A 25,742-nucleotide genomic window follows, 5' to 3' on the forward strand; every position below is an offset into this window, starting at 1 on the left:
GTATATAATGATTTTTTATTTTTGTTTATTATTTTTAACATTAGATCCTTTTACTATTGACGCTGCATAGGCAGTCTCAATATCAAAAACTTGGTCACACAGGGTTAATAGCGGCGGTAACGGAGTGAGTTACCCGCTGGCATTAACCCTGTGTGAGGCGTGACTGCGGGGAGTATGGAGCGGCCGCCCGGCACTGACTGCAGGGGAGTAGGGAGGGACTAATTGGACTGTGCCCGTCGCTGATTGGTCGCTGCAGCCATGACAGGCAGCTGGCGAGACAAATCAGCGAATGAATAACCGTTACGGAAGTTGAGGACAGACAGACGGAAGTACCTCTTAGACAATTACATATATAGATATACCCACACACCAATTTTTATATACTTTCTCATAAATCATAAACACGTAAATAATTGCCACATATGATAATAATTTATATATCCTGTAAGAATATAATAATAACTAGATGGTGGCCCGATTCTAACGCATCGGGTATTCTAGAATATGCATGTCCACGTAGTATATTGCACAGTCCACGTAGTATATTGGTCAGACACGTAGCATATTGCCCAGTGACGTAGTATATTGCCCAGCTACGTAGTATATTGCCCAGCCACGTGGTATATTGCCCAGCCACGTAGTATATTGCCCAGCCACGTAGTATATTGCCCAGCCATGTAGTATATTGCTCAGTGACGTAGTATATTTCTCAGTGACGTAGTATATTGCCCAGTGACGTAGTATATTGCCCAGTGACGCAGTATACAGCAGAGAGCCACGTAGTATATTGCCCAGCCACGTAGTATATTGCCCAGCCACGTAGTATATTGCCCAGCCACGTAGTATATTGCCTAGCCACGTAGTATATTGCCCAGCCAGGTAGTATATTGGCCAGTCACGTAGTATATTGCTCAGTGGCGTAGTATATTGCCCAGTGACGTAGTATATTGCCCAGTGACGTAGTATACAGCACAGAGGCACGTAGTATATTGCCCAGTGACGTAGTATATTGCCCAGCTACGTAGTATATTGCCCAGCCACGTGGTATATTGCCCAGCCACGTAGTATATTGCCCAGCCACGTAGTATATTGCCCAGCCACGTAGTATATTGCCCAGCCACGTAGTATATTGCCCAGTGGCGTAGTATATTGCCCAGTGACGTAGTATACAGCAGAGCCACGTAGAATATTGCCCAGCGACGTAGTATATTGCCCAGCCACGTAGTATATTGCCCAGCCACGTAGTATATCGCCCAGCCACGTAGTATATTGGCCAGCCATGTAGTATATTGCCCAGTGACGTAGTATATTGCCCAGTGACGTAGTATACAGCACAGAGCCACGTAGTATATTGCTCAGTGACGTAGTATATTGCCCGGCGACGTAGTATATTGGCCAGCCATGTAGTATATTGCCCAGTGACGTAGTATATTGCCCAGTGACGTAGTATATTGCCAAGCGACGTAGTATATTGCCCAGCTATATAGTATATTGCCCAGCCACATAGTATATTGCCTAGTGACGTAGCATACAGCACAGAGCCACGCAGTATATTGCACAGCGATGTAGTATACAGCACAGAGCCACGTAGTATATTGCCCAGCCACATAGTATATTGCCTAGCTACGTATGTGACAGGTTAAAAAATAAAAAATAAACATACTCACCTTCCGATCCGAGGGCCCCTTGTAGCTGTAACATACTTACCATACTTGTAGTTCTGTCGCCTGTGCTTCCGGTCCCAGCCTGCTCGCGCAGGCGCGCAGGGCCTGTGATGACGTCGCGGTCACATGACCGTGACGTCACGGCAGGTCCTTCTGCCAGACCATCCGTGCCAACGGAACGTGGCGGTTGCATCGCGAGGTGCGGGAAAGGCAGCGTAGGTGAGTATATAATCATTTTTTATTTTTTTTAATTATTTTTAACATTAGATGTTTTTACTATTGGCGCTGCATAGGCTGCATCAATAGTAAAAAACTTGGTCACACAGGGTTAATAGCAGCGGTAACGGAGTGCGTTACCCGCGGCATAACGCGGTCCGTTACCGCTGCCATTAACCCTGTGTGAGGGCAGACTGGAGGGGTGTATGCGGGCGCCGGGCAGGGAGTGCGGGGAGTAAGGAGCGGCCATTTTCTTCCGGACTGTGCGCGTCGCTGATTGGTCGTGGCAGCCATGACAGGCAGCTGCCGAGACCAATCAGCGAACGAATAACCGTTACAGACAGAAGGACAGAAAGACGGAAGTGACCCTTAGACAATTATATAGTAGATGATCAATCATACTGAAATCAAACAAGTGAATAGAGGATGTGAATCCACCTATGAAAGAAAATAACAAAAGGGAGGGGCGAACACAGGTTCATAGATATGAAGCCAGAATGTGTCCAACGAGATATGTTGGTCCTTACCAACAGCTCAGAGACAGGGCTATAAATAAAAATATAATATAACAGTATTTCAATATTTTATATTGGAGAGGTATACACTAGGTCATAAGAGGATGGTCCAGAGATAGGAAAAATGGAAAATATAAGAATAAATGGGAAGAATATACGTACATCTCATTTTTATAAGAGTCAGCCTGTCAGCATTTTCAGTTGACAGGCGGATGCACTTATCTGTTATAATTTCACCAACGCACTAAAAACACGCTCTGACAGAACGCTAACAGCAGGGCAGGCCAGGACCACCAAGGCGTAGAGAGCCAGTTCATGCCACGTGTCCAGCTTGGATACCCAATAATTAAAAGGCACAGAGGAATCCCAGAGCACATTTGCACGATCTGCAAGGTACTCCCTCAGCATCTTCCCAAACATTGCACTTCTTGTGACAGCACCCCTTGTCCCTGTGCCGGCACGATGGGAGAGTCTGAGAAAACTGCCCCAGAACTTTGCCATTATTCCCCTGCCTGAGCTGGATTTTCTGTCTCTCTTGCTTGGACTCCTTGGTTGTGCAACAAACTCTGACGTCTGCTGCCAGCGTTCTCACATGGGAATTTTTTAAGCAATTCCGCTACAAGGGCCCTCTGGTACTGCAACATTTTAGTACACCTCTCTGCCTCGGGAAGAAGAGATTGAAAGTTCTCCTTGTAGCGTGGGTCTAGAAGTGTCACCAACCAGTAATGAGTATCACCGAAAATTTAAATAATGTGAAGGTCATGGAAAATGCAGCGCAACATAAAGTCAGCCATGCAAGCCAGACTGCTAACAGGCAAGAATTCCGTGTCCTCACCAACAGGAAGACTGACCATGCTGTCCTCCTCCTCATCCTTAGGCCATCCACGCTGAACAGACGGTATGACAGCTGTCTTGTAGTACCGTCTATAGCACATGAAAGTAGTTTTTGTTCTTCCTCCTCCTCCTCCTCATTGTCTACCAATCCACATCTTAGAGATGCGCCTTTTCTGGGCCGGCTGAGAGCTTATGTTTTCAGCCTGGGGGGGCAGTATCCATGACCCCCTTCCTAGGCTTTTAATATCAGCCCACAGCTGTCTACATAGACTTTGCTAGTTACTAATTATAGGGGGTCCCCCACTTCATTTTTTTTAAGGTCCCCCATTTTAACAGCCAGTAAAGGCTAAGTATACAGTTGTGAGCTGATAATAATAGCCTGGGAAGCTCCATGGGTATTACCCCCTTCCAAGGCTATAAACATCTCCCCACAGACTTCGGCTTTCCCTCTGCTAGCTACGAAAATTAAGCGGGAGCCTATGGCATTTTTTTCAGAAAAATAATATTTTATTTTTATTAAATACATTTAAAGTAAGCTGCACACACACTGTGCTAATTGTATTTATCACATACATCTGTATATCTACCTATTCTTTGTGTATTTACTGTATGTAATTCATCTCTTCTATCCTGTTGTCTCTTGCTGTGATTTTACACTACACGGCTGCTGAATTGCCGGCTTTTCTTGTATCTATGTATCTAATATTTATACATATGCAGTATATATGTGTGTGTCACTGACATCTATTATATATATATATATATATATATATATATATATATATATATATTCTATGTGTATGCATCTATTCTATTCTAACCTGTCACGCTGTGATATTACTGTACTCGGCGGATGAATTGACGGCTTTAATTCTATCTATCCATCATCTACTTTAAAATACTTTAGTGGCAACGCAATTATTTTCCTGCACTTTTACCGAATGTTACCGACTTTTTCCGATTTTAAGAAAAATGTCCGTGTTTACCGATCACGAATCCGAATGCACCATATTAGTGCCGAACATATGTTTGGCGTTCATTTTCCTAACATATTCGCTCATCTCTAGTCCAGACCGACACGACAACTTCTCCAGCCAGGACTTGGCTGCAGAGATTACAACAAAGACACATTTGACTTCTCACATTTCCTGCACTGGCCCAATCTATTCCCAACCTGCACAAACTCCTCATCCTGCTGATATCCCAATGCTGAGTCACTGATGCCGTATGTGTCCCTATTACTGCACTTATTGTCTGTGTGCCCTCTAAATGGTAAAACAAACCTCTAAAACACGTGTGGGCAATTAATTTTCCCGAAGGGCCAAATGAGAGACCAAAACTGTTGTGGAGGGCCCGAACCAATAGGCTGAAATTAATTCTGCTCAATATTAATATCAATGTATTAATTAGAATTATTATACTATTGATAATTATATTAATTGTATCACTTAATATTGAGCAAAATTAAGTACGCTGACATCCCCCTAGATATCGTATGAACCATAATACAGCCCCTTCTCTGCATCGTATGAGTCCCCCACAGCCTCTTATATACTGTAAGAGCCCCCACACAGCCTCCCCATATAGAGCATAAGTCCTACACAGCTTCCCTATATACAGCATGAGCCCCACAGACAGGGCTCCCATAGACACCCTATCTCCTGCATGAGGCACACACAGCCTCCCAATATCCAGCATGAGACCACCATAGCATCTCCATGTCCTGCATGAGACCCCCATATAATTAGATCTCCGTATGTTATGGGCTTCTATAACACCACAGCAGTGCCACAGGCTGATCGCCTCCATGCCACGCCGTATTGATGCAGTAATTGATGCAAAAAGAGCCCCGACCAAGAATTGAGAGCATTTACTGAACATACATTTCAGTAGGCCAACATTTCAGATTTTAAAATCATTTTTCAAGCTGATGTTATAAAGTATTCTAATTTACTGAGATAATGACTTTTGGGTTTTCATTGGCTGTAAGCCATAATCATCAACATTAACAGAAATAAACACATGAAATAGATCACTCTGTTTGTAATGACTCTATATAATATACACGTTTCACTTTTTGTATTAAAGAACTGAAATAAATTAACTTTTTGATGATATTCTAATTTTGTGAGAAGCACCTGTAATATAATGCACTCCCCAAAGGCAGACTCTACATACTGTACTTGTCAGGACAGTGGGGGCCAAGCAATGATGTAATCGCTTTCCCTGCCGGTGTCTACATCATTGACATCAGGGGGAATGATGGCAGAGGGAGCGGTCTCATCATTGCTTTCATCTGTGTCAGCATTCAGCCGACAGCCAATACAGTTGAACTTGCAATGACGGTCGGGGGGCCGATGCTGGTACCGGGCCCCCACGGCTCACGCATTCAATAGCGGCTGGGTGGCGGTGCAGGGAGATCGAGTCTGCTGCACAGCTTTATTGTAGGGGCGCGCCATATGCCCATACACTTAACAGCAGCGTAGCTACCGGCGGACCCTCTTAGAGAGCGGGGCCCCAGGCAGCTGCCTATTTTGACCGCCTGGTAGCAAAGCTACGCTTCTGATTGAGATTAATTTAATTCTATGGTGCTTCCACTTCACATCTTGCTAGGCAGCATCTATTTGTGCAGAGCCGCCCCTTGAAGATTCCATCACCGGATTCCATGATGACATCACTGGTGATTGTTCCGCATTGTGACATCACAGCCGACAGTCGCTACTTATACAATGTGCACAGGGTCACGGGTGCCATTCTTGGCTCTATAGCTGGTGACAACGCACTCTTGCAGTTTCTCGCTATGGCTGGATTTATTCTAGATTATCTTCAGGTACAAGCACTATGGCGGATTCTTCACAACAATCGCCCTAGCACTGTGCTTCTACCACCCGATGGCGTCCTCAGCTTCACTCACCGGCTGGTGGTGCAGCTAGTAAGGAATTGCCTGACCAAATACCAACAAGGTCATCTTACCTCAGAGTATGTGACTGATTTACTTCAGAACATCAGGACATTAGTACAGCAGGTAAATCTTCTCCGTACAGATAATAATGGTGGCATAGACGTTTCTGCTTTCCTCCAGTATAAGCCACGACGAGTCCCCATCTATGTAGTCATTGTCTCTGCAGAGAGAGGGGCCAATGTCACATACAATGGCGGCCTCCTCTGTGACCTTTCTCATCTCAAAATGTCCCTTTTTCTTTCTTCTTTTCTTTATAGGCTGAAGAAAGATCTCAATATGGAGATTTGGCTTTTATTAAAGAACTGGCCGATGAAGTCCTGTCTGTGCTGGAACGTCCGGCTCGCTCATTGGAACGCCTGGTAAGGAGCCATCGTCTTCTCATCTGTGTAGTCACAAGTGGCTGCATCTGGAAATGCCGGTTTAGTCCTGATTTATGCGTGTGATGATTTAGTGTAAGGTTCCACATATTAATTACATATATTGTATCCATCAGGAAACAGCAGAAGGCGAGGCCAAAGATGGGCAGCATCTGATCCCGGGGCCGTGCAGCGATCTGATTCCAGGTGAGCCCATCCCCCAACCTTCTACAAGAAATGTCCAGATATTGCAGAGAGCAGGGGATAATGTTACACTTACTCTTTCTACTCTGTGGAATGGCCGCCGCTCACCACATTTCTGCATATGGAAGCAGTCGGATGACGGATGGTATAGGCCATTTTCCGCTAATAAAAATTATGCATTTTTTTTTGGGGGGGGAAGGGGAACTGGGGTGGAAGAAGAAATCCGAGTACAGTGACACGCCCCCATTGCACATCCAGCCTAATTTGCATATGACACCTATCCCTCAGCTCTCTTACCATCGCTCACATGTACGGTGAGGGTGGGGGTCCTCATTTATGGGATGATTGGAGGATTCCTCCATCACTTATATTACATTTATCCATATCTAGAATCCCTATATAAGAAGCGTTCTTACTATTTGCAGACATCTTGTCATTTCTGTATTATGTCGCTGTATTATGTATGTAGGATTAGAATGTAAGTCCGCAAGGACAGGGTCCTCTCCCCTCTGTACCAGTCTGTCCCTGTAAACCTGCTTACTGTAAACGATATCTATAACCCTGTATGTAACCCCTTCTCATGTACAGCACCATGGAATTAAGGGTGTTATACAAATGAATAATAATAATATTGTCTAATAGATTTTATCTCTTCATCTTTTTATCACTACTGTAGATACAACTGTGCTGGCGGATCCTGACAGTAGATTCTTTGAGATCCCGGAGATCCAAGAATCTGTCGGTGTAAGTATCATAGAGGGAGATGTCTGTGAAAGACATGTCCAGTATTATCCCCCACATCACCATGGGTCGCCTCTATTAGCAATAGCATTAATATAAAGGGAATCTGTCACCAGGTTTTTACCATCCCATCCGAGTGCAGCAGGATGTAGAGGCAGGGACCCTGATTCCAGCAATGTATTAATGACATTCCTGGGTGCAGCAGTTGTGATGAAATCACCAATTTTTCTGCTCTGAATGCTGAGCTCTGTATAACGCTGGCCACTCCAGTAATTGGCAGCTTTCTGTGTACACGGTGTATAGGCAGAAAACTCAGTGGTGGGGGCGGAGTTAGACAGAGCAATAGGACTACATGTCACGAGACAGATAGTCCTCTAGTGATAATCTCCTGCTGATAAACACTGATTTTATGAAAACAACGACACAGACTAGTAAGTGATATATCACTGGAATCAGAATCTCAGCCTCTACATCATCAGAGCTCAGAATACATAGTAAAATCCTGTTGACAGATCCCCTTTAAGTTCTCCTCTGTGATCTCTTCATGATCGGTATCTGGAGGATCCCCCTTAAATTACATCCTTGTCTGTGTAGCGTTAGGGTATGTGCACATGATGCGGAAAATGCTGCGGATCCACAGCGTTTCCGCAGCTGCGGGTCCGCAGCAGTTTTCCATGAGTTTACAGTACAATGTAAACCTATAGGAAACAAAAAACGCTGTGCCCATGCTGCGGAAAAAAAAAGCGCGGAAACGCAGCGGTTTACATTCTGCAGCATGTCACTTCTTTCTGCGGATTCCACAGCGGTTTTACAGCTACTCCTATAGAAAACCGCAGTTGTAAAACCGCAGTGAAATCCGCAGAAAAACCGCAGTAAATCCGCAATAAATCTGCAGCAAAAACGCAGCGTTTTTGCTCTACAGATTTATCAAATCCACTGCGGAAAAATCCGCAGTGGACCAGAATACGTGTGCACATAGCCTTAAGATTGTCTTGTTTCCTACAATCAGATCAGTGATATCAGTTGGGACATAATCTAGGAGGGAGAAGTTTTTCCAGTGGTTCCTATATCTTAACATCATTTCTTATTTTTATAGAGTGTGATTAAATCATTGACCCCGACAAGAAAGCCGCATGAAAGCGACTATGAAACAACTAAACTGATCGGCAGTGGACATTTTGGGTGAGTAATCCACATTTCTCAGGGTTCCCAATGACAGTGCGCCTCTGTGCTCTGCACCTTCCCTCACCTCCATTTATTATGTCTTGGGGTATGGAGGGAGCAATTGGAGCTCTTTCAATTTGGACAAACTTTTATTTGGCATAATGAATCATATCTACTGGGCAAATACAGCGAATCTGCCCAAGAATAACTTAGGTAGATTTGCTCATCTCTAATGTGACCTGGGTGAGGGTCCGTCAGACGTGGCATTCTGCAGACCTCCCATAGGTGATCTATGCAGTGCTCTCTGATGGATTTCTAGTGACACCCGATCTTCTAGCATTAAACATAAGTTTTAACAATTAGATAATGATTTCTATAGATGTTGTTTGATTCATTATAAACCATGGATTCTCCTTCTCTCCAGGGCTATCTACTTGGTGCACCATAAAGACTCACACCAGATCTTTGCTTTGAAGAAAATGACCAAGCGGAACATAGACACTCCAAAAAAAGTGAAAAGGGCCTATCTGGAGCGGGACATCCTAACATTCACTGATTGTCCCTTTGTGGTCTCCATGCTTTGCTCCTTTCCAACTAAATCTCACTTGTGTATGGTCATGGAGTATGTAGGAGGTAGGACATGTATTTTGTATTGTATTCAGCCCATGGCTAGTTCTATCTTATCACCGCTTATAAAATTAGGATAATTAGGATGGTTACATCCCCAAAGAGTGTGCAGGGGCACTGCACCCAATTCCTTCACCTGTCATCACAATTTCAGAGCCAAAGGCTCCTTGATCCATGATTCAGCCTGCTCAGATGGGTCCGAGACTCCATGCACTGCAGGTGTGCTGACGTCACAATACTGAATTACACCTGCAGTGTGGAGTCTCAGTACTTACACTGCACAGGAGGGGCTGATGGGGTCATCACACTAATTTGTGGGACTGTGGGCCATAATACTGAGAGGGGTGGGTCTGGTAGGGGCCATAACACTGAGTGGTGAGGCTGGGGGGTGCCATCATACTGAGTGGTGAGACTAGTGGTGGCCATAATACTAAGTAGTGGTGGTTATGGGGGCTATAATACTGAGAGGTGTGGCTGGTGGGGGCCATAGTACTAAGTGGTGGGGTTGGTGAGGGCCATAATACTGAGTAGTGGGGTTTGCAGAGGCCATAATTCCTGAAAGGTGGGGATGGATGGGCCAATAATATTGAATGGCGTGCTGTGTGAGAGGCTATGATGGACTATGTATGTCGCCATATTGAGTTGGTGACTGTGAATGCCCCTACACTGAGTGGGGGTCCTCATATTGAGTGATGTGTTGTGGGGTGCCTCATTCTGTTTGATTGGCTATGGGGGCCATCCTACTGAGTGGGGAGTTGTGGAGGCCATTATATTGTGTGAGGGCCTGTGGGGGACATTATATTGTGTGAGGGTCTGTGGGGGACATTATATTGTGTGAGGGCCTGTGGGGGACATTATATTGTGTGAGGGCCTGTGGGGGACATTATATTGTGTGAGGGCCTGTGGGGGACATTATATTGTGTGAGGGCCTGTGGGGGACATTATATTGTGTGAGGGCCTGTGGGGGACATTATATTGTGTGAGGGCCTGTGGGGGACATTATATTGTGTGAGGGCCTGTGGGGGACATTATATTGTGTGAGGGCCTGTTGGGGACATTATATTGTGTGAGGGCCTGTGGGGGACATTATATTGTGTGAGGGCCTGTGGAGGACATTATATTGTGTGAGGGCCTGTTGGGGACATTATATTGTGTGAGGGCCTGTGGGGGACATTATATTGTGTGAGGGCCTGCTGGGGACATTATACTGAGTAGGTGGCTGTGACTGGTTCAATACTGAGGGGGGCATCAGACTGACAGGTGTTACACTGTATGTGTAAGGTTAAACTGTATAAAGGAGGATTAACTGTGGGGATACCTAACAGTGTGTGATAGGTTGGGGAATTTTTGAGATCTTCATACTCTAAAATGATCAAGAAAGGTGTATTGGTGCAGTCGAGAACAATAAGGTTTTTTAAGAGGGGGAAATTAGAACTTTTACTATGGGGCCCTGTCATTTCTATTAACACCACTGTCGGAGTGATCTCCCTGTGTGTCCACATTGAGCGTGTCAGTATCTCCAGCTGTAGACGAGATGTGACATCACTTTATGTTACTAGTTACATGGACGACATTCCTCCATTGATTCAGTCTAATATAATGTGCACTATACATTATATCTGCATATATATTATCTCTTGCCCTAATGTCTCCACTCACTTCTCATCATATATCGTGGTGATCTGCTGTATAAACCCCTCACCGGTCATATTTTCTTTCTTCTATAGGTGGAGACTGTGAGACCCTTATAAACACCATGGGTCCTCTATCTGTCCCCTTGGCCCGCTTGTACTTTGCAGAAGCGGTCCTTGCTGTAGAATACCTCCACAGTTATGGTGTGGTGCACAGAGACCTGAAGCCGGAAAAGTAAGTGCCCCTTGTACTATAATAAAGAGGGGAAGTAATCACGTATTATCATAGTATGTGAGGCTAAAAGCATCTTCTTGTTCACAGCCTCCTGATTACATCTTCTGGACACATTAAAGTTACCGACTTCGGGCTTTCAAAAGTTGGTATCATGATACCAAAAACCAACATCTACAAGGAATTAGCGGAGGACATCACCAGAGAGTTCATGGACCATGAGGTTGGTAGCACTTACAGGAACTCGGCTTGCTCTTTACAAATCTCATCACACTATTGTCTCTTCTCTATATTCTTCATTTCTAGAGAACTTTTCCACTGATATTTTATCTTCTGTCATTGTGTGTTTATGGCGAAAACTTGGCGTGATAAACGTTTCATTAATCTCTTCTCTTTCTTCTGTTGGTTTCCAGATGTGTGGGACCCCGTATTACTTCGCCCCAGAGATCATCCTGAAAGAAGGATATGGAAGACCCGTTGACTGGTGGTCAATGGGGATCATCTTGTATGAATTTCTCGTGGGATTTCTGCCATTTGATGGAGATTCCCTAACTGAGCTTTATGAAAGTGTTACCAATGGTAAGAAGAATAATCTGACCATTGCGGTTATTGGTTACATTGGTTCATTTCCTTTGTTTTATTTTACAGTCCAGTAAAGAGGTTTTATTTTCTGTATTTTGTCATTTTCTGTATTACAGGAGGCATAATTTGGGATTGTGATTTCGCTCCTCCCCCCGATGCGCAGAACCTAATTACTGAGCTGCTCAGAAAAAAGCCTGCAGATAGACTTGGGACAGGTAATATAATACTATTAATATTCACATATTACACTTATAACTCATGCCCATGAGGATCAAGACTTCTCTATCAGCTCCTCCATTTCTAGTTCTCCACAATATGAGCTTCAGTCATGTTCCTTCATGTTGTCTCAGTTATGTCATTAGTCCAGATTAGGTTAAACTGTTCAGAAATGAAGCAGTCTCTGACAATGTCCGCATCACTTTTGTTTAATTTTTTCAAGGAGGAGCATTTGAGATCAAAGGCCATCCATTCCTGAGTGACTTAGACTTTGGCAACCTTCTAAGTCAGAAGCCGGAGTACATTCCTCAGTTTGCATCTGACGTGGACACCAGCTTATTTATCAGTAAGTAAAAGGAGGCACATCTAGACTAAGTAACTGTTTTTCTTGTCTTCCTTAAAATGTAATGATTGGTTTCCATTAATATTAGTGGTAAAAAATTACTGTGTTATACTGACAACCTCTAATAACACTTCACTACCTGTGTAGATCGCCAGGATATAGAAGAACATCTGGCCTCCGAGGATGAGGAAGGGGACACAAATGAGGACAACAAGAGCTTTGAGTTTCAAAATTTTACATCATCTTCTGAAAGGCTTTCTAAAGTATGTGATCAAAAAATCCAAAATATGTAAAAAATAAACATTTAAAAGTAAAAGAGAAAAATCATATTTTGTTTTTGTCCTTATTTAGCTCTGTACCATCACTACCAGAACAATGAATGATGAGGATCCCAAGTCCCCTCCACAGTGTACTCCAGCATCCAGCACAAATATATCAGAAATGTGAGTAGAATATGGCAAGTTCCAGGCTGATGTATGTGCACAGCACCAAATACCATATACATAAAATACAAAATCAATGATTAGTGATCATTGTGCTTTTGGTTTCCAAAATCATGGTGATAACTACCCAAAATAGCAGCCAGTCATTCGTATTTACAGCTGGCCACGCTGTAGGAGAGAGTATTGGTAGTTGTCTTCGGCTCTGATCTATGGAAGGTAGATCTGGGCACAAAACCTTCCCCACTGTGACTGTCATATGTCCTATTAGGCCCTATAGTCAATGTTCTTCTAGTGAAACAAACTTTTCTTGTGATTTACATGTTTTTCTTCTCCCAAACAGACAGAAAGAATCTTTTTGTGAACCTGATAGAGACGATCCTATAAGCAGCTTGCCATTCTCCTCCTCATTGTCAGGTACGTATATGTCAAACATGAGAATGTTAAATTTAAGGCTCAAATATTTCCACGTGCTTTTTCTGTAATAGGTCTCCTGTGTTATCCCTGATACATGTATCCCAGTTATGTTGCCCATAGGCCCATATTGTATCTCTATTGTCCTAATTTTGTCCAGGAGGTTTTTTATGGATTCTGTGAGTTATGATTTTTCATCCTGGAATCGATCTCATTATAAGGCCTGTAGTAGAATATTGCTCATTAGTGATGCGCCACGTGGCATTTACTGCTCCAGATCAGTGACACATCTAATGCCCCTCAGATTAGGTCATGTATGTTACATAGAACTTATTCTGCTCTATTATGATGTAATGCCAGATTATCAGGACTATAGGGGATAGGACTAGAACAAGTCCACTATATACAGGAGACAGAGCAGATCCTATAAGAATATGTTCTTACAGAGTTATTTTTCTTTCTAATCAGAAACTCCAGCTGAGGAGGAAGTAAAATCTGCAATAAATCTGAGTATAAAGGAAGAAAACTCAGAAAATGTAAAAAAGGGGAAAAAGAGACGAGGTAAGTGTGAGAATCAGCTCCATGTTGTATGATGTATGTCAGTCAGTGAGAATAATTCATATGGAGCAGATGTCATGTCCGTGATGGGATTGTCACATGTCTGATGGCTGACAGTGATTCCTGACATCTGTGTGAATAAGATTCCTCTGCTGTCCGGCCTCAGTGATCGCCCAGTAGAATCATGTAATATGGAGTCCCATCACTTACATTATATTTATTTCTCTTCTCTTAGGTTCCATCTTCCGCCGGATCCTATCATCCTGCCGGCGCGGATTATCCAGGGCTGCTCGCTTATTTGCATGTTGTCACAGTTGCCCTAGTGTCATCTAAGACGTAAAGCCTCAACATCTAGCACCCTGAAGTTCAGCAGACCCTCCATCACTGCTGGACCTGTATAGAAGGACCATCACCATCTACCTGTGGCCTTCTGACTGTAATGTCTTTACCTGGATATGTTTCGGTAATGCCTCTGTCACCAGGCTCCGCTGTATCCATACTGCTCGCCTGACTTGGCTTTTCCTGATCACCCGGTATCTGACCCTGGCTGTCTTCCTGACTATGTTTTTGTCTACCAATTCTGTTCACCTTTCATCCCTCTATCCTATTCTTGAATTTAAAAAAATCTATATTGATTGAGATTCTCTTGTATTCATCAAACTTCACTCCGAATATTGTAAAAAAAAAAAAATACATAGAGGTGTTTGTGCTTTTAAAAGCATTGTTGCTTTGTACCACCAATATATACGTACCACCAATATATACACTGCTCAAAAAAATAAAGGGAACACTAAAATCCCACATCCTAGATATTACTGAATGAAATATTCCAGTAAATCTTTATTCATTACATAATGGAATGTGTTGAGAACAATAAAACCTAAAAATGATCAACGTAAAACCCAAATAATATCCCACGGAGGTTTGGAGTTGCAATGATGCTCAAAATCAAAGTGGAAAATGAAGTTACAGGCTGATACAACTTCAGTGGAAATGCTCAGTAGTGTGTGTGGCCTCCACGTGCCTGTATGACCTCCCTACAATGCCTGGGCATGCTCCTGATGAGGTGGCGGATGGTCTCCTGAGGGATCTCCTTCCAGACCTGGACTAAAGCATCCACCAACTCCTGGACAGTCTGTGGGGCAACGAGACGTTGGTGGATGGTGCGAGACATGATGTCCCAGATGTGTTCAATCGGTTTCAGGTCTGGGGAACGGGCGGGCCAGTCCATAGCTTCAATGCCTTCGTCTTGCAGGAACTGACGACACACTCCAGCTACATGAGGTCTGGCATTCTCCTGCATTAGGAGGAACCCAGGGCCAACTGCACCAGCATATGGTCTCACAAGGGGTCTGAAAATCTCATCTCGGTATTTAATCGCAGTGAGGCTACCTCTGGCGAGCACATGGAGGGCTGTGCAGCCCTCCAAAGAAATGCCACCCCACACCATTACTGACCCACTGCCAAACCGGTCATGCTGAAGGATGTTGCAGGCAGCAGATCGCTCTCCACGGCGTCTCCAGACTCTGTCACGTTTGTCACATGTACTCAGTGTGAACCTGCTTTCATCTGTGAAGAGCACAGGGCGCCAGCGGCGAATTTGACAATTCTGGTGTTCTGTGGCAAATGCCAAGCGTCCTGCATAGTGTTGGGCCGTGAGCACAACCCCCATCTGGACGTCAGGCACTCAGACCATCCTCATGGAGTCGGTTTCTAACCATTTGTGCAGACACATGCACATTTGTGGCCTGCTGGAGGTCATTTTGCAGGGCTCTGGCAGTGCTCCTCCTGTTTCTCCTTGCACAAAGGCTGAGGTAGCTGTCCTGCTGCTGGGTTGTTGCCCTCCTACGGCCCCCTCCACATCTCCTTGTACTGGCCTGTCTCCTGGTAGCGCCTCCAGCCTCTGAACACTACGCTGACACAGCAAACCTTCTTGCCACAGCTCGCATTGATGTGCCATCCCGGATGAGCTGCACTACCTGAGCAACTCGTTTGGGTTGTAGAGTCCGTCTCATGCTACCACGAGTGTGAAAGCACAACCAACATTCAAAAGTGACCAAAACATCAGCCAGAAAGCATTATTACTGAGATGTGGTCTGTGGTCCCCAACTGCAGAACCACTCCTTTATTGAGGGTGTCTTGATAATTGCCAATAATTTCCATCTGTTTTCTATTCCATTTGCACAACAGTATGTAAAATTGATTGACAAACATTGTTACTTCCTAAGTGGACAGTTTGATTTCACAGAAGTTTGATTTACTTGGAGTTACATTCTGTTATACTGTATTTAAATCTCAGAGGATATTGTATTTGCTTACAACGTTGAAAAAAAATTGAAAGAGCAGAGATGAGACTAAATGAGTTGCATGGTAAGGCTATGTAAAAAATGTAATGGAACGTTCAAACTGAGGTTTTTGTAAGTAGATTTTGATGCAGATCTGCTTCAAAATCCACAAAAAAACAGTGTATATATTCTAATCATGGTCATGTGATTTCAGCAATTTCCATCCTTGTGGTGTAATTTATAAGGAATAAAATGTAAATTCTGTTTAAGCATTACTTTACACTAATTTATTTGACTCCTTCCTGACATGACGTACATTTATACTATATGGCGGCTGCAGGTAAATGGAGTGGGGCCTTCTCCATACAGGGGGTGCCAGCTGTGTTATACAGCTGGCACCTGGCTCTAATAGCTCAAACAGATCTAACAGATTAAATATTTAGAACGTTAGTTATTTAAGCAATCAGACTCAGACTAGCTGGTTACGGCAGTCACGGGGTGCTGGCGGGGTTGCAATTGCTGCCCTTGCCACCACCATGCTAGCACAGTTACTCCTACTAAATTATTGCAGTATACTGTAGAAATGATCAAGCAATCACCTAGGGGGGACTAGAACATAACCTTAGAAAATAACCAGCCATTTAATGGTCTCCATAATGGAGCAGTTACACTCACAGACATGATATAATCCAATAACCTAAATCAAAGAGGACCTCTCCCATATTATGCTCAGTTAACTGTGTGAACACTATAACTGTGATCTTTGTAAGAGAAATCAATTAACATGTAGAGGACACATTTTGTGATATTGAAAAATAAGTCAGGGAGATGACGGCAACAAACTTATCCAATGTAGAAACCATTGGTTATACATAGTACATACAATGAGCGCACTGCCCATGTATGAGTAAGATCTATGGGGTGAGATTTCTCCTTGCAGGGAGTGACATGCCAGGTCTGGCATGCCAGTATGAGGTGAATGAAACGCCTTGCATGCTCCTCTGAGAAATTAAATATGCCAATTGTCTATTCAGAGAAGAAGAGGACTTGAACTCTAGTGCCATCTATTGGAAGTAGCAATCCTATAAGTCAATATCTACACTTTAACGAGCCTTTCCATATGACTTAGGATAAAAGCCAAATCAATCTCAATTTCTGGGTGTTGCCCCTCATCAGTGCAAAGTATGAGATCTGATTTGGCTAGGTGAGAGGCTAAGACTGGGATCTAAGGGGTAAAGTTTCTCCTTGTGGAGAGTGACATGCCAGGTCAGGCATGCCAGTATGAGGATGTTAACCCCTTTCTGCCATATGACGTACTATCCCGTCGAGGTGACCTGGGACTTAATTCCCAGGGACGGGATAGTACGTCATTGGCGATCGGCCGCACTCACGGGGAGAGAGCGGCCGATTGCCGCCGGATGTCAGCTGATTATTACACGGACCGCTCCCGTCACATTAACCCCCGGGACACTGCGATAAAACAGGATTGCAGTGTTCCGGCGGCATAGGGAAGCATCGCGCAGGGAGGGAGCTCCCTGCGTGCTTCCCTGAGACTCTCGGAACAAAGGGATGTGATCGCGTTGTTCTGAGCGTCTCCTCCCTGCAGGCCCCGGAAACAAGATGGCCGCGGGGCTCCTTCCAGGTCCTGCAGGGAGGTGGCTTGCAAGCGCCTGCTGAGAGCAGGCACCAGCAAACCTGCAGCGCTGCCTGTCAGATCGCTGATCTGACACATGTAGATGAAAGACACATGATGCATGTCACGGAGATACCACACTGTAAAATATGTGGCCTATGTGTACAGAAATCAGGTCAAAGACAGCAAATACAGTGGAATGTAGCCCTGAAATACCACAATTTGTAGGCCATAGATACATCTGGCGTTTGACTGAGATACCAGACTCTTCAATATGTGGCCTGTATATTTATTTTTTACTGCTAAATATTGTTTAGAGCTAGTATAACACACCGCAAAAAAAGGAGAATGGAAGCCTCAAAAGCACACTTTGTAGCCCACAGATAGATGAGGCGTATCACGGAACTACCACACTGTAAAATGTTTTTTTTTTTTTACCAAGATAGTGTATAGACCTAGCGTAATTGACAGACCAAAAATTGGAATGTATGCATGAAAAACAACTATTTTTAGACCACACAGAGCAGGCGTCGAACGGAGATAACAGACTGTTTTAGTATGTGGCCTGTATTTTTAAAAGTTTTCGAAACCACAAAATACTGTATACACCAAGGGTAGCAGACCAAAAACTGGAATGTATGCCTGAAAAGCCAAGATTTGCAGACCACAGATAGACCAGACTCGTGACCGAGATAACAGACTGATTAAAATGTGGCCCTGATTTTTTTGGGACCACCAAAATTATGTCAATAAGTAGACTATGACACTAAAATAAAACATTTGGAGTACTAAAATTGTACAATATTTACCGCAATGATATGCGATGCGTGTGGCGTACAAATCACAGTGCTAAATATAAGAACTGTAACTAAATTTTATTTTGCCAGCTAAAGAATTTTTGGTCACCAAAATGTTGTCCAAAAATGTTGCAAGACACTCCCCCCAAAAAAACTATAGCACACCAAAAAAAAAGGACAGAATTTTATGCCCACTCACATCTGATACCTGGGACAAAAACAACTGTTTTAAATTGTTCGATTTTAATGCTCTTATATTAAAATTACCTGGCTGTAGTCTGCAGTGTGACCAAGCAAATAAATGTTGAAAAATATGGGGCTCAGGATTGCTTTGTACTAACATTTGCAGGTATAAGGTGCCAAACAAAAAATCATGGCCAGGGATACCTGTAGCTAGGTATATATAAAATACGCAGCAGCAGACAGTAATGGAGCATTATGATGTATGCAGGGACATCTATAGACTCACATACAGTGCCTGCATGCCTCCTTTCAGTGATGTGGATATGTGCACATAGACTCCCCTGCCTACTTAGCACAATGATCTATATACACCCGAAATAGCCCTAAAAAGTACTGTTGGTTTATCAGGATCTGTGGATTGAACACTAGTACACCCACACTAACTAATAAAAGAACTAATCTGTCCCTATCTTAGCAGCAGCTCTCCCTACACTAGCTGAGTCCGGAGCAGAATGTGCCGAGCAGGGCGACGCCAGGTCTCTTATAGACCTGATGATGCTGTGCGGCCAGCCAATCACTGTAATACCACAACAAGATGGCAGCAGTATTACAGTGCATGGCAGATAATCCCTGCATGGTTATTGGTGCTGTAAAGAGCGCCAAAATTGTAGGGCAGAGACACAAGCTCCTGCCTAATAATTCCGGAAATGCTCGGTTCCCGCCGAGTACACCGAGAAAAATGATACTCGGGCAAGTACAGAGTAGTGGCGAGCACGTTCGCTCATCAGTGACCACTAGCGGTGGATGATGAGACGTGGAGGAAGGCCTCATTAAAAACTAAGGGCAATTTAAAGGAGAGTGTCTTCAAGACTTGTAATGCCCATATACAAAGTGCATGGGCTGACAAACGTTTCCCCATGGGGGGTACATTTATTTTAAACATTTTATGGGCATCATAAACACCCTTGCCAAAAATTGGACTGGCGGTAGGAGCACAGAACACGTTAACCCTGGTGATCCAGTGGTGGAGAATGATGAGACATTGATGAAGGCCTCAATAAAAACTAGGCCCAATGTAAAGGAGCAGGTCTTCTAGACTTATACTGCACATACACGTAGGCATGGGCTGACAAACATTTCCCCATGGGGGGTACATTTTTTACAAATATTTTATGGGCATCATAGACACACCTGCACAAAAAATGAGTGACTTTTGCATTATGGAATATGTTCACCCTGGAGTTCGTATGTTTGTGGATAAGGATAAGGAGGAGGAGAACACCAAACAGACCAAATCAGTAAGCGTATACCCATGTGTTGTTGTGAAGAGGTGCATGAGAATACACCTGCACAAAAAAGACAATGTATTTGAGGTTTTGTTTCCCTGTTTTCACTTGGTGGTGTACAGAAGTCTTGCCCAATCCAGCCCTTGTTCATTTTTATAAGATACTAGCTGAAGAGCCCGACGTTGCCTGGGGATAGTAAATATCTGTGGTTAGTTATAGCACCTCACTTCTCTTATTTTCCCATAACGCCTCTCATTTTCTCCCTCACACCTCTCATTTTCCACCTCACTCCTCTCATTCCCCCCTAACACTTGTCATTTCGACCTCACATCTGTCATTTTCCGATCACTCCACTATTTTCCCTCACTCCTCTCATTTTGCACTCACACCCCTCATTTTCCCCTAAGTATATACGTTTGTCATCTCCCTTATATATAGTATACACCTGTATGTCATCTCCTGTATATAGTATATACATGTATGTCTTCTCCCCTGTAAATAGTATATACCTGCTGTATGTCATCTCCGCCTGTATATTGTATATACCTATGTGTCATCACCTCCTGTATATAGTATATACCTGTATGTCATCTCTTCTGTATACTATATACCTGTATGTCATCTCCTCCTATATATAGTATATCCCTGTATATCATCTCCTGTATATAGTATATACCTGTATGTCATCTCCCCTGTATATAGTATATACCTGCTGTATGTCATCTCTTCCTCTATATACCTATGTGTCATCTCCTCTTTTATATAGTATATACCTGTATGTCATCTCCTCCTGTATATAGTATAAACGTGTCATCTCCTCCTGTATATACCTGTAAGTCATCTCCTCCTGTATATAGTATATACCTGTGTGTCATCTGCTCCTGTATATAGTATATACCTGTGTGTCATCTCCTCCTGTATATAGTATGTACCTGTATGTCATCTCCTCCTGTATCTATATATATAATTGTCTAAGGGTTTTTCTGTCTGTCCTGGAAATCCCGCGTCTCTGATTGGTCGATGCCGCCAGGTTGCCATGGCGACGATGATGTCATAAATGTTGCCTCGACCAATCAGCGACGGGCACAGTCTGCCGCGAATTCTGGAATCATCATTGTCCATATACTACGGGGACATGCATATTCTAGAATACCCGATGCGTTAGAATCGGGCCACAATCTAGTATAGTATATACCTGTGTGTCATCTGCTCCTGTATATAGTATATATCTGTGTGTCATCTCCTGCTGTATATACGTGTCACCTCCCCAGTATATAGTATAGACCTGTGTGTCATCTCCTCCTGAATATAGTATATACCTGTGTGTCATCTCCTCCTGTATATAGTATATATCTGTGTGTCATCTCCTCCTGTATATAGTATGTACCTGTATGTCATCTCCTCCTGTATATAGTATATACCTGTGTGTCATCTCCTCCTCTATATAGTATATACCTGTGTGTCATCTCCCCTGTATATAGTATATACCTGTGTCATCTCCCCTGTATATAGTATATACCTGTGTGTCATCTCCCCTGTATATAGTATGTACCAGTATGTCATCTCCCCTGTATATAGTATATACCAGTGTGTGTCATCTCCTCCTGTATATAGTATATACCTGTGTCATCTCCCCTATATATAGTATATATGTGTGTGTGTCATCTCCTCCTGTATATAGTATATACCTGTATGTCATTTCCTCCTGTATACAGTATATACCTGTGTGTAATCTCCCCTGTATATAGTATATATGTGTGTGTCATCTCCCCTGTATATAGTATACACCTGTGTGTCATCTCCTCCTGTATATAGTATATACCTGTGTGTCATCTCCTCCTGTATATAGTATATACCTGTGTCATCTCCCCTGTATATAGTATATACCTGTGTGTCATCTGTTATGATCTGGTGGCTTAGGCGCAGCATCAGACGTGCTCTGGAGGAGGTGGTACCTGTACTGACCGCAGACCCTGAACTTAACACCGCAACTAGCAGTAGCCGTGGGATGTACCTATCAGTCCTAGACACCTCGACACAGCCGGAGGACTAATTACCCCTATAGATAGAAACGGAAAACTATCTTGCCTCAGAGAAAATCCCCAAAGGATAGACAGCCCCCCACATATATTGACTGTGAGAGGAGAGGGGAAAAACATACGCAGACTGAAAACAGAATTTAGCAAAGGAGGCCAATCTAGCTAAATAGACAGAATAGGACAGAGTACTATGCGGTCAGTATTAAAAAACCCTAGAAAAATCCACCACAGATAATACAAAAATCTCCACACCTAACTAAAGGCATGGAGGGAAAATCTGCTTCTCCAGAGCTTCCAGCTAGACTGAATAAATCCACACTGACAAAGCTGGACAAGAAAAACATAGAAATGCACTGAACAATAAAGTCCACAGTATGTGGACTGCAAAAACCAAGCCAGGACTTATTTTTGATGATTTAAGCAGATAAGCAGGAGAATCCAGGAGGAGAAGTGACTCCACCAAGGAACAATGAACAACTGGCACTCACCAAAGGGTGAGGCCAGACTAAATAGCCCCGTCCGAAGTGGATGCACCTGATGACTGCTGTGAAGGACAAACAGCAGCACTACCACTTATAACCACCGGAGGGAGCCCAAGAGCAGAACCCACAACAGAATTCACAACAGTACCCCCCCTTGAGGAGGGGTCACCGAACCCTCACCAGAGCCCCCAGGCCGATCAGGACGAGCCAAATGGAAGGCACGAACCAAATCGCCAGCATGAACATCGGAGGCAACAACCCAAGAATTATCCTCCTGGCCATAACCCTTCCACTTGACAAGATACTGAAGCCTCCGTCTTGAAAAACGAGAATCCAAGATCTTCTCCACAACATACTCCAACTCCCCATCAATCAACACCGGGGCAGGAGGATCAACAGAGGGAACAACGGGCACCACATATTTCCGCAACAAAGATCTATGAAAAACATTATGGATGGAAAAAGAGGCTGGAAGGGCCAAACGAAAAGACACTGGATTGACAATCTCAGAAATCCTATAAGGACCAATAAACCGAGGCTTGAACTTCGGGGAAGAAACCTTCATAGGAACATGACGGGAAGACAACCAGACCAGATCCCCAACCCGAAGCCGGGAACCCACACGCCGACGACGGTTGGCAAAACGCTGAGCCTCCTCCTGAGACAACAGCAAATTGTCCACAACATGAGCCCAAATTTGCTGCAACCTGTCAACCACAGAGTCCACCCCAGGACAATCAGAAGACTCAACCTGCCCTGAAGAAAAATGAGGATGAAACCCAGAATAACAAAAGAAGGGTGAAACCAAGGTAGCAGAACTAGCCCGATTATTACGGGCAAACTCGGCCAATGGCAAGAAAGCCACCCAATCATCCTGATCGGCAGACACAAAGCATCTCAAATAAGTCTCCAAAGTCTGGTTAGTTCGCTCGGTTTGACCGTTTGTCTGAGGATGAAATGCGGAAGAAAAAGACAAATCAATGCCCAGCTTAGCACAAAAGGACCGCCAAAACCTAGAAACAAACTGGGAACCTCTATCGGACACAATATTCTCCGGAATGCCATGCAAACGAACCACATGCTGAAAAAACAACGGAACCAACTTAGAAGAGGAAGGCAATTTAGGCAAAGGTACCAAATGAATCATCTTAGAAAACCGGTCACAGACCACCCAGATAACCGACATCCTCTGGGAAACAGGAAGATCCGAAATAAAATCCATAGAAATATGCGTCCAAGGCCTCTCAGGGACCGGCAAAGGCAAAAGCAACCCACTGGCGCGGGAGCAGCAATGTTTGGCCCGCGCACAAGTCCCACAGGACTGCACAAAAGAACGCACATCCCATGACAAAGAAGGCCACCAAAAGGACCTACTAACCAGATCTCTGGTACCAAAAATCCCAGGATGGCCAGCCAACACAGAACAGTGAACCTCAGAAATCACTTTACTAGTCCATCTGTCAGGAACAAACAGTTTCCCCGCTGGACAGCGATCAGGTTTATCAGCCTGAAACTCCTGAAGAGCCCGTCGCAAATCAGGGGAGATGGCAGAAAGAATCACCCCCTCCTTCAGAATACCAACCGGCTCAAGAACCCCAGGGGAATCAGGCAAAAAACTCCTAGAGAGGGCATCAGCCTTAACATTCTTAGAACCCGGAAGATACGAGACAACAAAATCAAAACGAGAGAAAAACAGGGACCATCGAGCCTGTCTAGGATTCAGCCGTTTGGCAGACTCGAGGTAAATCAGATTCTTATGATTGGTCAAGACCACAATACGGTGCTTGGCCCCCTCAAGCCAATGTCGCCACTCCTCAAATGCCCACTTCATAGCCAACAACTCACGATTGCCGACATCATAATTGCGTTCCGCAGGCGAAAACTTTTGAGAAAAAAAAGCACACGGTTTCATCGAGGAACCATCAGAATTCCTCTGAGACAAAACGGCCCCTGCCCCAAGCTCAGAAGCGTCAACCTGAACCTGAAAAGGAAGAGAAACATCCGGCTGACGCAACACAGGGGCAGAAGTAAATCGGCGCTTAAGCTCCTGAAAGGCAGAAATAGCCTCAGAGGACCAATTCGTTACATCAGTGCCCTTCCTCGTCAAATCGGTCAGGGGTTTAACCACACTGGAGAAGTTGGCAATGAAACGGCGATAAAATTTAGCAAAGCCCAAAAATTTCTGAAGGCTCTTCACGGATGTGGGCTGGATCCAATCATGAATGGCCTGAACCTTAACCGGATCCATTTCTATAGATGATGGAGAAAAAATGAAGCCCAAAAAAGAAACCTTCTGTACTCCAAAGAGGCACTTAGACCCCTTCACAAACAAGGCATTATCACGAAGGACCTGAAATACCATCCTGACTTGTTTCACATGAGACTCCCAATCATCTGAAAAAATCAAAATATCATCCAAATATACAATCATGAATTTATCAAGATAATTCCGAAAAATATCATGCATGAAGGACTGAAACACAGATGGGGCATTAGAGTCCAAATGGCATCACAAGATATTCAAAATGGCCCTCGGGCGTATTAAACGCAGTTTTCCATTCGTCACCCTGCTTAATACGAACAAGATTATATGCCCCTCGAAGGTCAATCTTAGTAAACCAACTAGCCCCCTTAATCCTGGCAAACAAATCAGAAAGCAAAGGCAAAGGGTATTGGAATTTGACCGTGATCTTATTCAAGAGGCGATAATCAATACAGGGTCTCAAGGAGCCATCCTTTTTGGCAACAAAAAAGAAACCTGCTCCCAATGGAGAAGAAGATGGCCGAATATGCCCCTTCTCCAAAGACTCTTTAACATAACTCCGCATAGCGGCATGTTCAGGCACAGACAGGTTGAAAAGTCGGCCCTTAGGGAACTTACAGCCTGGAATCAAGTCAATAGCACAATCACAGTCCCTATGCGCTGGAAGGGAACTGGACTTGGGATTATCGAAAACATCATGGAAATCTGACAGAAACTCGGGAATTTCAGAAGAGGGGGAAGAGGAAATTGACATCAGTGGAATGTCATCATGAACCCCCTGACAACCCCAACTAGTCACAGACATAGATTTCCAATCCAACACCGGATTATGTACCTGTAACCATGGAAAGCCCAGCACAATAGCATCATGCAAATTATGCAACACCAGGAAACGACAATCTTCCTGATGGGCTGGCACCATGCACATGGTTAACTGTGTCCAAAACTGAGGTTTATTTTTAGCCAATGGTGTAGCATCAATGCCCCTCAAAGGGATAGGACTCTGCAAAGGCTGTAAGGGAAAACCACAACGTCTGGCAAATTCTAAGTCCATTAAATTTAAAGCGGCGCCTGA

At 44.0% G+C, this 25,742-nt stretch overlaps 2 protein-coding genes across 4 annotated transcripts in view; one reads left to right on the forward strand and one right to left on the reverse strand.

The window, feature by feature from the left end:
* RHBDD1 (rhomboid domain containing 1) overlaps nt 1–25,742 on the reverse strand; it is a 232,020-nt gene that overhangs the window by 89,192 nt on the left and 117,086 nt on the right. The window lies entirely within an intron of this gene.
* LOC143808279 (microtubule-associated serine/threonine-protein kinase 4-like) lies at nt 5,959–14,334 on the forward strand. Its single transcript, XM_077290772.1, has 16 exons — nt 5,959–6,254; nt 6,449–6,550; nt 6,685–6,754; nt 7,428–7,495; nt 8,589–8,674; nt 9,081–9,289; nt 11,011–11,149; nt 11,237–11,369; nt 11,560–11,725; nt 11,845–11,943; nt 12,168–12,290; nt 12,435–12,550; nt 12,639–12,730; nt 13,071–13,144; nt 13,610–13,702; nt 13,935–14,334. The coding sequence occupies exons 1-16, from the start codon at nt 6,030–6,032 to the stop codon at nt 14,030–14,032; spliced, it is 1,893 nt and encodes a 630-aa protein (XP_077146887.1). The 5' UTR covers nt 5,959–6,029; the 3' UTR covers nt 14,033–14,334.

The sequence above is a fragment of the Ranitomeya variabilis genome, chromosome 2 (assembly GCF_051348905.1).
Source record: "Ranitomeya variabilis isolate aRanVar5 chromosome 2, aRanVar5.hap1, whole genome shotgun sequence".
Lineage (NCBI taxonomy): Eukaryota > Metazoa > Chordata > Amphibia > Anura > Dendrobatidae > Ranitomeya > Ranitomeya variabilis.

Bases quoted from the DNA above. Each gene is read 5' to 3' on its own strand.
- LOC143808279 (XM_077290772.1), top strand. From the start codon at position 6,030: ATGGCTGGATTTATTCTAGATTATCTTCAGGTACAAGCACTATGGCGG. The intron at 6,255-6,448 runs GTAAATCTTCTC...TTTTCTTTATAG, and splicing joins TCAGGACATTAGTACAGCAG to GCTGAAGAAAGATCTCAATA. The intron at 11,944-12,167 runs GTAATATAATAC...AATTTTTTCAAG, and splicing joins TGCAGATAGACTTGGGACAG to GAGGAGCATTTGAGATCAAA.